At 43.5% G+C, this 15,184-nt stretch overlaps 1 protein-coding gene across 5 annotated transcripts in view; it reads left to right on the top strand.

Annotated features, from left to right (window-relative positions):
• UBR4 (ubiquitin protein ligase E3 component n-recognin 4) overlaps positions 1-15,184 on the top strand; it is a 67,634-nt gene that overhangs the window by 36,493 nt on the left and 15,957 nt on the right. For all 5 annotated transcript variants that reach the window (XM_085242195.1, XM_019622358.2, XM_085242194.1 and 2 more), the window contains 23 exons: positions 799-1,008; positions 1,376-1,525; positions 2,200-2,427; positions 2,540-2,618; positions 3,069-3,311; positions 4,225-4,393; positions 4,988-5,132; positions 5,705-5,790; positions 6,149-6,236; positions 6,365-6,558; positions 7,418-7,657; positions 8,762-8,900; positions 9,509-9,634; positions 9,811-9,939; positions 10,203-10,546; positions 10,754-10,844; positions 11,222-11,306; positions 11,589-11,716; positions 11,949-12,078; positions 12,308-12,465; positions 12,770-12,879; positions 13,352-13,493; positions 14,283-14,364. In XM_085242195.1, coding sequence (XP_085098321.1) covers positions 799-1,008; positions 1,376-1,525; positions 2,200-2,427; positions 2,540-2,618; positions 3,069-3,311; positions 4,225-4,393; positions 4,988-5,132; positions 5,705-5,790; positions 6,149-6,236; positions 6,365-6,558; positions 7,418-7,657; positions 8,762-8,900; positions 9,509-9,634; positions 9,811-9,939; positions 10,203-10,546; positions 10,754-10,844; positions 11,222-11,306; positions 11,589-11,716; positions 11,949-12,078; positions 12,308-12,465; positions 12,770-12,879; positions 13,352-13,493; positions 14,283-14,364 — 3,496 coding nt within the window. The remainder of the gene's footprint in view (positions 1-798; positions 1,009-1,375; positions 1,526-2,199; positions 2,428-2,539; positions 2,619-3,068; positions 3,312-4,224; positions 4,394-4,987; positions 5,133-5,704; positions 5,791-6,148; positions 6,237-6,364; positions 6,559-7,417; positions 7,658-8,761; positions 8,901-9,508; positions 9,635-9,810; positions 9,940-10,202; positions 10,547-10,753; positions 10,845-11,221; positions 11,307-11,588; positions 11,717-11,948; positions 12,079-12,307; positions 12,466-12,769; positions 12,880-13,351; positions 13,494-14,282; positions 14,365-15,184) is intronic.

The raw sequence follows: 15,184 nt of genomic DNA, 5'->3' as shown, positions 1-15,184 counted from the left end.
CTGCTGTGTCAACGTAAAAGTCGCTAAGAGGATTCCTTAGATATTTGTTGCTAAAAGGTACAGTAATAAGGCATAAAAAGCAGTATGTGTGGTGGGAAGGAGATTAATAAAAAAGCATAGAGGTTAAAAAATTTAGTCTGAACTGCATCAAATTTTAATGAGCTTATGAGCTGTGGGGTTTGTTTGGATTTACAGGGCTGCTTTAATAGTTTTATTTACAGTAGCTTTTTCTCCAGCCTTTGTTATTCACTTGAGCTTCCCACAGAAATCAAAGCTCATCGTCTTGCAGAATGCAGGTGGAGCAATACCTGGGTGGAGCAGAGCCTCTGAGCAGCATCTGCAACAGGGACTCTTTCTCTACCAGAATTCACCCCCAGCTGGCCAAATCCCAGATAAACAAATAGAAATCCCAACTTAAAGAAAAAAAAAAAAAAATTAAAAATGAAGAGGAGAGAGGAGGAAAAAAAAAAAAAGCCCTAGTCGTCTAATCCATAGCACAGTGGCCTCTGGCACATGTGTCGAGGGGAGATTAGACTTAAGAAGAGATTTTATTTGTTTTCCTTTACTAAGCGCTTGTTCAAAAGAGTCTCTAAATATTTGAGTTGCTTTTCATAAACAAAATAACAACAAAAAAAAGAACCCAAACCCAACCTCAAACAAACCCCAAACTTAAAAGCTGCCTGTAAAGTTCCTGAAGAAACAACAACACAAGCCTCCTTTCTTACCCATAGTGTCAGCACACGCTGGCTGATTGTCACTGCTCAGGTGCTCTGGTAATGCTTCTCCTCTTCCTTTCAGTCTTCCTCCCTCATCTCCAGTGCCACTGCTGCTGCACTGCTGAGCTCTGGTGCTGTTGACTACTGTCTGCACGTGCTGAAGTCTTTGCTGGAGTACTGGAAAAGCCAGCAGAACGACGAGGAGCCTGTTGCCACCAGCCAGCTCCTGAAACCTCACACTACTTCTTCTCCACCTGACATGAGCCCTTTCTTCCTCCGCCAGTATGTGAAGGTGAGTCCTGCCCTATCCCTAGCAGTTGGTGGGGATTTCCACATTAAATCCTAGACTTGTTCAGCCACCTTTATTCCAGTGGAGACCTTTGATATATGTACAGGTGCAGTGAAAAAAGGCTAGAAGCATATAGAAGCATGTGTCCTGAGTTGAAAGCTTGTATATTAAAATGCCTTAGGGCTACAGAGTAGCTTACTGCATCTTGCTTGTTGCCTATTAGGTCAGCTCCTCATGCAGGTTTGTCAGCTTGTGTTTATTATCAGTTTGAAGTGTTTCTAAAGTGCAGAAGAACTCTGTTTTTAAACAAATGCACTGGGTAGCATGTCAGAACAACACGCTGGTCCTGACTGATGTCTCTCACTCTCAGGGTCATGCTGCAGATGTGTTTGAGGCCTACACTCAGCTTCTGACAGAGATGGTGCTGCGGCTGCCCTACCAGATCAAGAAGATTGCAGACACAAACTCCCGCATCCCACCTCCTGTCTTTGATCACTCCTGGTTCTACTTTTTGTCTGAGGTGAGAACGTTATACACCTACAGGTTTCAACCAGAAAATCCCACTGATGTTACCTTACTTGGGAGAGATGAGGACTTCTGTAGGGCCAATCTGATCCACGTCTGATTTTTCTTTTCTCTCTTGAATGAAGATTAATTCTTGGCTTAGGGTTATTCCTGTTGAATAACTATTTATAAGAAAGCATATGTGAAAAATAAGGTGTCTATTGGTCTCTGTAGCTCCATATTTACCTCCAGAAAACTCTAATATAAAACCTCACTGATGGTAAGACGTAACATCATGCTTTGCTGATGGTACTTCACTTAGTCCTTAAAATAGTAAGATTTTTGGAGTATGTATTTTCAGTTCCTTCATCTGGTTGAATAGCTCCCTACATAACAACAAGTTATCTTACATTTGCACAAGTTTGTGGAAGGGATTTCTTAATGAAGCTTGACTAGCTTTTTATCTGAGGTTACAGAATGGTTTTCAGAAGCAGTCTCCCAGTCACCCGGCTCAGGATGCTGCAGTACTGCTGTGCAGTATCTTCTGCCTGTTACTTGCTTTTATGGGTGACTTTCTGTTAATGCATCTCCAATATATTTTTTTGTAAGAAAGCAAGCCGTATTTCTGTTGGCACAGGTTGCCTATTGGTGATTTCACAGTGCTGATGCTATGGTCTTTTCTTTGTTTAGTACCTGATGATCCAGCAGACTCCATTCGTGCGTCGCCAAGTCCGCAAGCTTTTGCTCTTTATCTGTGGATCCAAGGATAAATACCGTCAGCTCCGAGACCTCCACACTTTAGACTCCCATGTTCGTGGAATCAAAAAGCTTCTGGAAGAGCAAGGCATTTTCCTTCGTGCCAGTGTGGTCACAGCAAGTTCAGGCTCTGCTCTGCAGTATGATACATTGATCAGCTTGGTAAGGAGAAGTGTGCACCTGTACTTGGAGAAAGTCTGTGTTGCACTTCTGTAAGATGTCAGTCACAGAAATACTGACACGGTGTTTAATCCTGTCCCATTGTGCCTTTCAGATGGAACATTTAAAGGCTTGTGCAGAGATTGCAACGCAGCGAACAGTGAACTGGCAGAAATTCTGCATTAAAGATGACTGTGAGTTCTTTCTCTGAGAGTGGTCAGGAGAGCAGAGGGTTTGCATTGCATGCCTTGATTTGAATGAAGACTTCTCAGATGGGGAAGCTCAGCAGACAGAAAAGGGGGAGCAGAGCTGAGAGTTTGACTAGGACTGAATTGTTTCCAATACTAATTATCACAGTGCTCTAATTGCAACTGTTCCCTAGCTGAAGAACACAGTATGCTGTAATGGATAACTTAGTAGAACATGAATTAGGAGATCTGCATTGTTTGCACTGCTTTGTGCAAATTAGGATGTGACACCTGACCTTGGTGTACCCAAGTGTTTTACTTCCATAATGTAGGGTTCTGCCAGCTTGTGGGATGTCCCTTGTCATGTTGGAAGGTATTTTTGTTGGGTTTGGTAGTTCGGTGTAGGTGCATTTAGTTTTAATCTAGGCAGTAAAAATTTTCTTCCTTTCTCTGCAGCGGTTCTCTATTTCCTCCTTCAAGTCAGCTTCTTAGTAGATGAAGGAGTGTCTCCAGTTCTCCTGCAGCTGCTGTCTTGTGCTCTGTGTGGCAGCAAAGTGCTGTGTGTGGCTTCATCCTCTGGATCGTCAAGCACTTCTTCCACCTCTGCTCCTGCAGCATCAGGCTCTGGGCAGCCAGCCACACAGAGCAAATCCTCCACGAAAAAGAGCAAGAAGGAAGAAAAGGAAAAGGAGCGAGAGGGTGAGCTGCAGCTGTGCCCAATTCTGTAGTTCTTTTAGGGATGAAGTCTGCTTCTCTCAGCTTTATGTACCTCTATTTAGAGAGCACTGCTTGCTTCTAGTTGTGATAAATAGCACTGTTATGAAGGGGGCACGAATCTTGGCATGGGTGCTTGAAACCTTTAGCAACACCTAGGAGAGAAGAGCAGTTTCACTGTATATAATAATAGGTTCAAAGGTGGAGTACTGTGCTGTAAGAGTTGGGACTGAAATTGGTTACTGGGCATATCCCAAACCCACTGTGAGTATTTTTTAATTTGAGTGGGCTTTGAGTTGTCTAAAAGAAGTTGCTTATGCCAGTGACTGAATAGCTTCTACCTAAGTTGCTTGTCTTGGGATGGAGGAGGCTGAAATCCTGATGGGAATTAAAACAAATTCTGTTGATGCACACCCAGTTAGCTGTGTTCCTCAATGGTTATGTTCAGACTTGTTTCCTCTGTCTGACTTGTGAGCTATGTTGGAGCCAGGGCTGCTTCTTAATGGATGTCCAAAGTCTTGGGAAAGTAATTAAGCTTTCCTATAAAAGTCATGGGCATAAATTCTCTCTTGGCTTTTCTTCAGGGAACTGTTTTGGCTTTCTCTGACAGATGGTTCTTTGTGACTCTGCTCACTGCCCTATTATTGTTCCTTTTCTTTTTATCAGGACGTGTAGCACATTTCTCATGTCCTTACTGGCAAGTATTGCAGGAGTTTTCTTCTCTAATAGTCAGGAGTGTTAAATGATATTTTTTGAAAAAGTGTTGCCTTAACCACTGTCATTTATCCCCATGTCCTTTCTCTGTGGTCTATAAAATAGGAAACAGGACTGCCTGTGAAGTACTCAAATCATCTGCTTTATTAATTCTTTCTCTCTTGTGCTACCCGGTGTCCCCTAGGTGAGAGTTCAGGCAGTCAGGAAGACCAGCTGTGTACAGCTCTGGTGAACCAGCTGAACAAGTTTGCTGATAAGGAAACCCTCATTCAGTTCCTGCGTTGCTTCTTGCTGGAATCCAACTCATCCTCTGTCAGGTGGCAGGCACACTGCCTCGCACTCCACATCTACAGGTGAGCTGGGAGGGAGCCTCTCTGAGCCAGCTCTTGTGAATCAGTCCCAGCTCAGTTCTGGAAAGATGAAATAGCTCCGTCTCTGCCCTAAAAGTTGCTGAGGTTTGCAATGATGGTATCACCTTGTGCTGCTCATGTTATTCTGCAGTTTTTGGGGCCAGAGGTGTAAGTTGTGACTTACACATCAGTGATCAACTTGAGTTACCATCTGCAAGTCAAATATGATTTCTGCCTTTAGAATCTGGCTCCTGACATCCTCAGAAGCAGGTGTTTGTGGGAGAGTGAATTCCCGAGGTAGACAGAAGCTGGTGCAGATAAAAAGATGGCAGCTGTGTGTGTAAAGGCAGACTTCAGGGTGCTGAACTCCCTCAGGAGTCTGTTGTTACTAGAGAGTCTTCCATTTTGAAGACTGCTGGAACACTGTTGGCGATGGGAAGAGTTGACATTTAACTCTGTGAACTCTCATGTATGGCAAGATAAGAAATAGTTACAACCTTTTTTGAACTGTAAATATATTTTCTTTCCTCTGTGTATAGCTGTCTTGTCAGTATAGCTATCTTGACAAGCCTACTTGATCTGTAATCTGTCCAACAGGAACTCTAACAAGTCTCAGCAAGAATTACTGTTGGATCTCATGTGGTCAATCTGGCCAGAACTCCCAGCCTATGGGAGAAAGGCTGCCCAGTTTGTAGATCTCCTGGGATACTTCTCTCTGAAAACACAGCAGACTGAGAAGAAGGTACAGTGTCATTCAGAAAAAGCTGAACAGCATCTCAGGTCCAGCTGTTAAGAGTTTTCTAAGCGTTCATTTATGGTACAGCTGGATTCCTTGAAATGGAGAGTGGGGATTTTTCTTTTGTTGTGTTGTGGGTTGAAAACTGTTCCTTGGGAAGTCTGTGGGGAAAGTACTGCTAGCTCTAATGCTAGCTCTGATTTACAGATTTGGTATTTCATCTCTTAACTGTGACTTCTGAACAAAGGCAGTGGTGGAATTTCTTAAGGGGCCACAAACAGAGAACAGATAGTTTAGATGCACTGATAATTGCGTGTGTGTTTGTAAAGAGCTGGAAATGTTCTTTGAACCCTAGCAAACATTTCCAGTCATTGTCTGTGACATACAGCACTGTTGTTGTGGTAAAGGTCTAATTTTAGGATCTGTTACATTCTTGGTTAATGACTTAACCACACAAATACCTGTGGGTACAGTGCACACATCGTCTGGGGGACAGAGCATGGCACATGATGAGAAATCTTTGCAGCATTAAAAAAAAATAATTGCTGAGCAGGCAATATTTCCTAATTGTATTTCAGTTGAAGGAATACTCCCAAAAGGCTGTGGAGATCCTCCGGACTCAAAACCACATTCTTACCAACCACCCTAACTCCAACATTTACAAGTGAGTTACTTCTGCCTTTGATCCATTTCGCTGAAGGAGCTTTTTAGCAGATGAGCTGCAATCCACAGAGCATCAGTCCCAATTCTTCTAATGAAATTGTGGTGGAGGAAGGACCCCTACTGAGATTACATGCTTGCTGCAGCTGGCCTTGAGAGAATAGAGAAAGAGAGAGAATCTGCCACATGAAAAGAAATAAATATATGCATTATTGGCAGTAGTTTTAGCTTTTTTGCTTTCCTTTTTGGTACGTTAGAAAATAGTAGGAACAATTGGAGAGTATAGATTTGCCGAGTTGCTAATTGTGTTCCTAGTCATACCTTGGTGGCTAATTGTTTTATTTTCTTCCCCTTTGTTCCAGCACACTGTCTGGGCTGGTGGAATTTGATGGCTATTACCTAGAGAGTGATCCTTGCCTTGTCTGCAACAATCCAGAGGTGCCCTTCTGTGTAAGTACTGCTGTTCTTAAGCCCTTTCCAATTAGTTACAGGGATCCCAACGTTTACAACAGCTGTGTTTCTGTATTTTTGGGGGATGTGATCATATTGACAGTGTGTCCTTATTTTTGTCTTCTCAGTACATTAAGCTTTCCTCCATTAAAGTGGATACTCGGTATACAACCACCCAGCAAGTGGTGAAGCTGATTGGCAGCCACACCATCAGCAAAGTGACAGTGAAGATAGGAGACCTGAAACGCACCAAAATGGTCCGAACCATCAACCTCTACTACAACAACAGGACAGTGCAAGCCATAGTGGAGCTGAAAAACAAGTAAGTTCATCCATGTGTTTCACTGAGTTTGACATTAGGATTTCTGGTGAGGTGGATGGGTTAAATCTGTGTTACATTTGGAAACCAGCGTTAATACCAAGAGCATCTCGTGGGGTTTTGAATCAGGAAGGAATTTGGACTTTGCAACGCATCCAGGAATGTTGAAAGTGTTAACACTACTTGTTTGAAGCCGTATAGTAGAACTAAAATTGGAAGATGGATGGCCTTGCTCTCAAGTGCTGATGTACTCAGGAGAAACCACTCTTTTTCAGTGCATTGCTCCATCTGGAGCCATTTCTGCTTATATGCTTTCCCTTCTCACTTCTTGAGATCTTCTCACCAGAATCAGATCTCTTTGGCTTAGGGATTAATCTGTGCCTGCTGCTTATTGCTTATTTGAAGTCTTAATCTTCTGTGACATCACAAGTAGCTGCTGTGGAGAGGATTATGATGTCACAAAGAGAGGATTCTGACTTCAGGTTGAGAATAAGCAGTGGGAGTAGATGAGATCTTTAGAAATAAATATCCTGTTTTCATGCAAATGTCTTTACTAATAAAAAAAAAACGGAGGTGAAAATCCCTAGAAAATGTCTGTAGAATTAAAGTTCTTCCATGAGGCATCAACAGCTCTCTAATCCTAAACAGTCTCTCTCTATGAAGAGGATAAAGGCTTAAAATGTATTTCTGGCTACATATCATGTCAATACAGAAGCTAAGAAAGCGAATCCTAGAACTGCTCTCCATTCATCCCATATAAAGTAGATTTGGAGCCGAGGTAGTTGTGCTTGGCTCCTCTTTGTGCGTGGGCAGGAGGGAACTTCCCCATTGAAAAACGTTGCACTTCTCTTTCCTTTCCCAGGCCAGCTCGATGGCACAAAGCCAAAAAGGTCCAGCTGACCCCAGGCCAGACAGAGGTAAAGATTGACCTTCCTCTGCCCATCGTGGCTTCCAACCTGATGATTGAATTTGCAGATTTCTATGAGAACTACCAGGCTTCCACGGAGACCCTGCAGTGCCCTCGGTGCAGTGCGTCCGTCCCTGCCAACCCGGGGGTGTGTGGGAACTGTGGTGAGAACGTGTATCAGTGCCACAAGTGCAGGTAGGTCATCCCAGTTCCTCCCCACGGAGCCCTCGTGCTGCTGCTCACGTTGGATGTTCAGCAGAATACCCTGCTATTGAAATGCACCATTCTGGTTAATAGGAGCACGCAATCAAATTAGTCGAGAAGTATAAAACAGGCTTACAGAGGGATTTAGCATTAATGCAGGCAAACAAAGGAAACCTGATACGACAATGCTGAAAGAATGCTGAAGTTTTGAACCGAGCCCTCAGAAGTTTAAAGCAGCAAATTCCCAGAAGGAGGTTATTTTTGGCCTGCTTGGTTAAAGCAGGAGCTGGAGTTCAGTTCTGGGGGGGTTCTCCCTGGGATCCCCAACATGGTGTGCAGGATGGACTGTCCTGGTTTGTCTTTTCATAGCTTTTGTTGTGCTCTCCTCATTCAGAGCAGGGCTCAGGGTGTAATTTACTGTGTGCTATTCAGGCTTTTACTACAGTATGGCAAATCCTCCTCTTTTGTGAGTTTAGTTGCTTCATTTGGAGTCTCTTTTCCCATTGTGTCGTCCCACATTCCTCTCAAATCTGCAGAGGTTCCAAGGTGTTCAGCAGATTCGTTGTGCAGATCAGTTGATTATTGGTCTGCCGAAAGGTTTCCATATCCTATATTGAAATATGGGAGCTATAAACCAGTTCATGTCATGCTACTCTAGTCTGCAGCAGAGGATATTAAGTATGCTGCAGCTAGTCCCACTGCAACTGTTAGAGAGTGAAAGCTATTCAGAGCCCAGACCTTACAAAACTGTTTCTTTTAATCTGTGTCCTCATAAAGGGCACAGTGTCCTCATCTGACGTTCTGCTGGGAGTTACTGTTGTTGAAGCAGGATTGTTAGGCACAAACTCAAGCCTGTTTCTACTTACTACTCAGAATGCACTACTTCTACGTGGATTTTTTGGTGCCTAGGTTTTGATTGTCACATACCACATGTGCTTTGCTCATAATAGCTTCCTTAAGGCAAGTTAGATATTTTGGGGACCATCCTTCTCCTTTACCTAATTAATGAGTGCATTGAGAGCTTACTTGCTTTATTCCCCCAGTTACCTCGATAAGCTCAGCTGCGTTCTCTGACCTTTCTGGCTTGCCTTCCAGGTCCATTAATTACGACGAGAAGGATCCCTTCCTTTGCAATGCCTGTGGGTTCTGTAAATACGCACGCTTTGACTTCATGTTGTATGCCAAGCCTTGCTGTGCAGTGGATCCCATAGAGAATGAGGAGGATCGAAAGAAGGTTGGACTAATAGCAGATTCATTAACAAAACGCTGTATCTCTTGGCCAAGTCAACAATGTGGAGACATCAGAGGCCCATCTGTCTCGGGTGTAACATGAAAAGCAGTGCTCCTTCAATGCTTTTTACTGACTAATGCATTTTCTTTAATTCTGGTGATCTCTCAAAATCCTCATTCTTGTCTCTGGTATTTTGAGAAGTATGGAATGCAATCCCATATTTACTCTCTTCATCCACTAAGTAGATCATTCTTCAAAGACATTATTCAGTGCTTTGCATACAAACTATCTAGCCCTGCATCTCTTTGTCTTGCTGTGCAAGACAGGTTCATTTGGGTTGTGCTATCTACATTAGCATCCCATCTGAGGAGCCCTGCTAATGAAAGAGGAACCCTTTGCAGTACATGCAGTGTCAGTGTGGCCTGTCACAAAGTCTGAGTGTGCAGATTACGGTGTTGCACACTGGATACTCATGGAAGAAGCAGAGCTCACACTTTTCAGTAACACAGAGAACTTCAAAAGACGTGGGAAAACTTGGAGGTGTAGCTCAGTAGAATTAAAAATCTTGTCTGAGCAGAAAGCAAGAGCTTCCTTTCTTCTTTTATTCTTAGGCAGTAACAAACATCAATACTCTCTTGGACAAAGCTGACAGAGTTTATCACCAGCTAATGGGACACCGACCACAGCTGGAAAACCTTCTGTGCAAAGTGAATGAGGCAGCTCCTGAAAAGCCCCAGGTAACAAAGGACAAATGGATTTTGCACAGAAAAATCCTTGTAGAAGGCAAGGAGGACACTGGCTTATATACTGCCAAGGACAGCTGAAGACCCTTGCCTCAGATGCTCCTTTGCAGTGGTTATTTTTTGTGTGTAGCTTCCACATGTGATGCATTTTATTTTCCCCTCTGTTTCAGGATGAATCTGGTAGTAGTGGAGGGATCAGTTCTACCTCAGCTAGTGTGAACAGATACATACTGCAGTTAGCCCAGGAGTACTGTGGTGACTGCAAGAACTCATTTGATGAACTTTCCAAAATCATCCAGGTATGATATGCTTTGATTGGTATTTGGGTCATGCGTTTCCTTCCACTTCTAATGTGGACACCAAGCCTTAAAACAGAGCAGATAACAGGGAGTTAGGCTGACATTTCTAATGAATTTCCCAGGTTTGCCATTGACGTGAAGGATTTTGAGTTTTGTGAAACGTAATGTATCTCCAAAAAGCGTACAGTGCAAGTAACCTGTAAATAGGTTTAGCAACTGCGTACTGCTTCACAATTTTCATTTCTCCTTTTCTGTGTTTCCAGAAAGTATTTGCCTCTCGGAAGGAGCTCCTGGAGTATGACCTTCAACAGAGAGAGGCAGCAACCAAATCCTCACGGACCACCGTCCAACCCACGTTCACTGCCAGCCAGTACCGTGCCTTGTCTGTTCTGGGCTGTGGTCACACATCATCAACAAAGTGCTACGGCTGTGCCTCAGCTGTCACTGAACACTGCATAACATTGCTCCGGGCTTTGGCAACCAACTCTGCCATCAGGCATATCCTCGTGTCCCAGGGCCTTATCCGAGAGCTGTTTGACTACAACTTGCGGCGGGGCGCAGCCACCATGAGGGAGGAGGTCCGTCAGCTCATGTGCCTTCTGACCAGGTATGGGTTGATTCAGTGCTCGTAGCCCTCTTCTAGTAAAAACAGAATTGGGAAGGTGTAGCTGAGCAGGGGAGAGATCTTAGGTCAGCAAACTGTAGTCCGTAACTGCTTGCTGTACGTTTGTCATCAGCTAAGCTGAAATCCCAGGAGCTTTTGGTGTTTAGTAGGAGCACAGCGTAACAGTTCTCTTTTTCCTTCTGATGTTAGGGACAACCCAGAAGCCACACAACAGATGAATGATTTAATCATCGGGAAGGTTTCTGCAGCCCTGAAGGGACACTGGGCAAATCCTGACTTGGTGAGAGACTCCAGTGCTTTCTTTTTTTTTTTCTTTTTTTTTTTCCTGACCCTCTACAACTGCTGGTGTATTCCAGTCATTGCATTTTCTCTGTTATCATAATCTGTCTGTAATACATAAGGTGTCTTGATAGGAATGAAGGTAAAGTACAACATTACATTACAGTAACATGCCTGAGTTTCCTCAGGCTGTTCTACATGCCTTAGCTGTTGTTTGCAGCTCACCTTGCAGCTCTCTCAGGCAGACTGCCTGTCATCTCAGTTGGGGATGGGACTAAATGTACTTAGATCAATGTTTTAAAGCTGTATTTTTAAATATCAGAAGGCAAAAGAGACTGCTGTAGCACCTTCTTAAGCTTTTGCACATCTGTCTTACAGGCTAGCAGTCTCCAGTATGAGATGTTGCTGCTCACAGACTCCATCTCAAAGGAAGACAGCTGCTGGGAGCTCCGACTACGCTGTGGTGAGTTGAAATAGCTAAAAGTGAAAGCTTTGTTTTAAATACTGTACCCAGGTCCCTGCACTTTGTCTCCAGGATATTGAAATAGGAGTGCTAAGAAACAGAAATATGGAAGTGCTTAAAAAAACTGAGTGTTATCCATTCTTGGCTCCATGAGAATGTGATAGCTTTGCTTAAGGATATGAGGAGGTCTTGCTTTATTCCAAGCACTTTTGAGGTGCTGTACAGAGCTGTGGAGGGGTCCCATGTGCAGATCTTGATGGCAAGAGCATGTCTCTCTTTCAGCTCTCAGCCTCTTTCTGATGGCAGTGAACATTAAGACTCCAGTGGTTGTTGAAAACATCACACTCATGTGCCTGCGCATTCTTCAAAAGCTGATCAAACCACCTGCTCCAACCAGCAAGAAAAACAAGGTATTGCCTTAGAATTTGAGCAAAGTATCTGAAAATGAGCTGATTAGAGCCTGCTTTTTAGGTACAAGCTCTTGGTGCTTCCACCAGTTTTGTGAAATCAAGTACATCTGACTCAGATTTTTGAATTCAGCTGCAATTCTGATGAAGGCAATATTTGTTGGCTGCTCTTGACTGTAATTTAGCTGCAGTTTGTGGCTTTGTCAAGAATCACAGAGCTTTTTTTGTCTGCTAGGATGTGCCTGCAGATGCTCTCACCACTGTGAAGCCTTACAGCAATGAAATCCATGCACAAGCTCAACTGTGGCTCAAGAGGGACCCCAAAGCATCATATGAAGCTTGGAAAAAGTGCCTCCCTGCCAGAGGTAGTTCTGTGTTTTTAACTCTGTGCAATATTGTGAAAGAACATGCCTACACAACTCGACAGAAGTACGTGCTTCTGTCCCTGCCATCTGATACCATCTTCACACTTAACCATGCAGACTCTGGAGATGGCAGCACTGACCTTTCTAAGCTGCGTTGCTCGACCTCTGAGCAGAAAATGCACTGTGCCTGAAGATAAACGTTTCTCTTGAGCTGTGTTCAATATTGCAGGTGTAGATGCCAATGGGAAATCTCCTAGCAAAGCAGAGCTTCACCAACTCTATTTGTCAGAAAAATATGTTTGGAAGTGGAAACAGTTCATGAGTCGGCGAGGGAAGAGAACTTGTCCTCTGGATCTCAAGCTGGGACACAACAATTGGTTGCGACAGGTAAACATGGGTGAAAGCTCCAGTGTGATGCATTGGCCTGTCAGCACCATGGGGCAGTTAACCACCAGGGAATGTTGGTAGTTTGCCATATTTTACATGCTGTATGGATGAGTGCATGGTATAAATATTTTGATGTAGAGCATCACGTAGGCATTCTCTTAGAATGAAGTCTTCAGAAGAACAAGTGAACGCTGCCATCAAGTCCCACCAAATTGTCCCAATGTGTGCTGTCTCTTTCTAGTGAGGTATGCCTGGTTTATCTCTGTGCATCAAATGATACCTTCTTTTAATGCTTGTGCTTTAGGTACTGTTTACTCCAGCCACTCAAGCTGCAAGGCAGGCTGCATGTACCATTGTGGAAGCTCTGGCTACCATCCCCAGCCGCAAACAACAGGTCCTTGATCTCCTTACGAGGTATTTCCATGATGCCACACTTGGCAGCTCCAGGATTATTTTTCTCTTAATTCCCGTGAGAATCACTCCCTTCTTCTTTTATCACCTCTGTCTATAGTATGCTTTTGATTGGCATGCTGTTTTGTGCTGGGTTCTTAAACTTAATTAGCTTGGTGGATATTTTTTTAGGAAGAGGTTTTTTTTTGTTGTTGCTTGGCAGTGTGTGTTTTCCAGAGGTAAGCAGATGGTATTCAGCTGCATGGACATAATTTTCCTGCTCTTTTAGACAGCAAGATAACAGGAGAACTCTCTTCTAACTAACATTACATAACTTAGCACAAGTGACACTGTTAGCACAGTTGGTCACCATCTTTTTGGGACAACTTTAGCAGTAAGTAATGAATGCTGGTAATGCTGTTAGTGAGGAAGGACAGAGTGTGAGGGGGACTTGTTGCTGAGTGACATGTTGTCATCATGTACTTCTCTTTACCAGCTACCTGGATGAGCTGAGCATTGCTGGTGAATGTGCTGCTGAGTACCTGGCACTGTACCAGAAACTCATCAAACCTGCCCACTGGAAAGTCTATCTGGCAGCCAGAGGCGTTCTGCCTTATATTGGCAGCCTCATCACGAAGGTATGGACATGTTTGGAGGAACTAAAGAGTAGCAGAAAGCTTGTCCCAGGCCCGTCACTCTATCTGGCTTTTGTGTTTTCAAATCTTCATCTCTTTGTTCAGTTGCTGATCATTGCCAGGTTTATGAATTTCACGCTTTTGCTCTGTCATCTCTGAACAGAAACAGCTGCATTGGTTTTAGCCCCAGCAGTAGAAGGCCTCTGTGTAAACTACCCAGTACATAATTAACTGCTAGGTGAACGGCTGTGCTAAGGGGTATAAATATTGCTCCCCTGACTTGGCATCAGGTCCAAGCTGAAAACTGTCTTAGCTGCCAGGCTGGACTCTGAAAGCTCTTCATGACAAGGGAAGATTAGGTTCCTTGAAAATGAATTTACAGACTGTTGGAGAGGAAACACATTTAAATTGCATTTGTCAGAGAGGTAGGTCTCAGCACTTAGATGTTGTGCCGTGCTCCCAGCTGCACTCCAAAGGAAGTGACAAATTCAGTGGGAGTGGAGGCCATGAGTCCATCATGGAGGGCCCCTAGAGCAAAGCAGCACTAATAGTCATCAAGTGGGTACGGGGAGAAGATAAAGGAGGATATTTGGATCAGTTTTTCTCTCTCCCCTTCCTTCTCACTGCTGCGCTGCAGTTGAAGTTTGTCTGTGGTTGACTCTGTTCTTTTGCTATGTTCCTCTGCACCCCACAAGTCAGTGTGCATTAGGTTTCAGTCTGTTAGACGCTCACCAGCTCATCAATATTGACATTGCAGTTTGTTGTCCTAATGGACTTGTTAATTATTTTCAGGAAATAGCTCGCTTACTTGCCTTGGAGGAAGCAACGCTCAGCACTGATTTGCAGCAAGGATATGCCTTGAAGAGTCTCACAGGTACCAATGCAATCCGTGCAGTAGGATTAGATTAGTGGCAGGATGATCATTCTTCTGTCACAGCATATAATGAAATTTCTGAGAAGTGATGCAGTGTTTTGTAATTGTCAGCACTGGATTTTTGCCATCAGTTCAGCATTCAGTCCCAAAGTAGAATTTTCTGTATCTTTTTGTGGTCGGTTTCAGTATGCAGTTACCTGAACTGTGGTAGTGTATCATGAGCAAACTTTGTCATATCACTTTTCTCCTCCATTTCTTGATTGTATTTATTGACCACTGTGATTCCTGGGGCCACTACTGTTTGTTTCTCGCTTAACGTATCATAGCTTTTCATTTTTTAATCTTCTGGTGTATGCTTTTTTCCACTCCCATTTTCTTGGAAATGGGAGTGTTTTATATTAACTATTTATAAAAGAGGTTGCTCTTTTTTCTGTCATCCTGCACATTCTTCAGAAATGAATGGACTAAATCATAAGACGTGGCTTCTAGCCAGAAAAGACATGTTGATAAATGTAATGGGATAGAATCCAAATGTCCACTGATTCTTTTCTTTGCTGTAGGAACAAGGAGTATGGTGATATAACTGATGAGTCGCATCATCAGAGGCAACTTAAGCATTGGATAGGGAGCAGTCATTTGCTTTTGAAGTATCTCACAAGAAAAGAACTCCCTGTACCTTTTCCTCATTCCCTCATCATGTTCCCATATGGTGTAATTTATAGACAGATTTTGCAGGCCAGGATTGTTGCTTCCAACCACTCAGTTCATAAACTTGAGTTTTAAACCACAAACTGACAAGAGGAGTTGGAACAAGACAGTT

This window comes from Meleagris gallopavo, chromosome 23, assembly GCF_905368555.1.
Source record: "Meleagris gallopavo chromosome 23, MGAL_WU_HG_1.1, whole genome shotgun sequence".
In the NCBI taxonomy this organism is placed as follows: Eukaryota; Metazoa; Chordata; class Aves; order Galliformes; family Phasianidae; genus Meleagris; species Meleagris gallopavo.
This window is presented reverse-complemented; position numbering and strand designations above follow the sequence as displayed.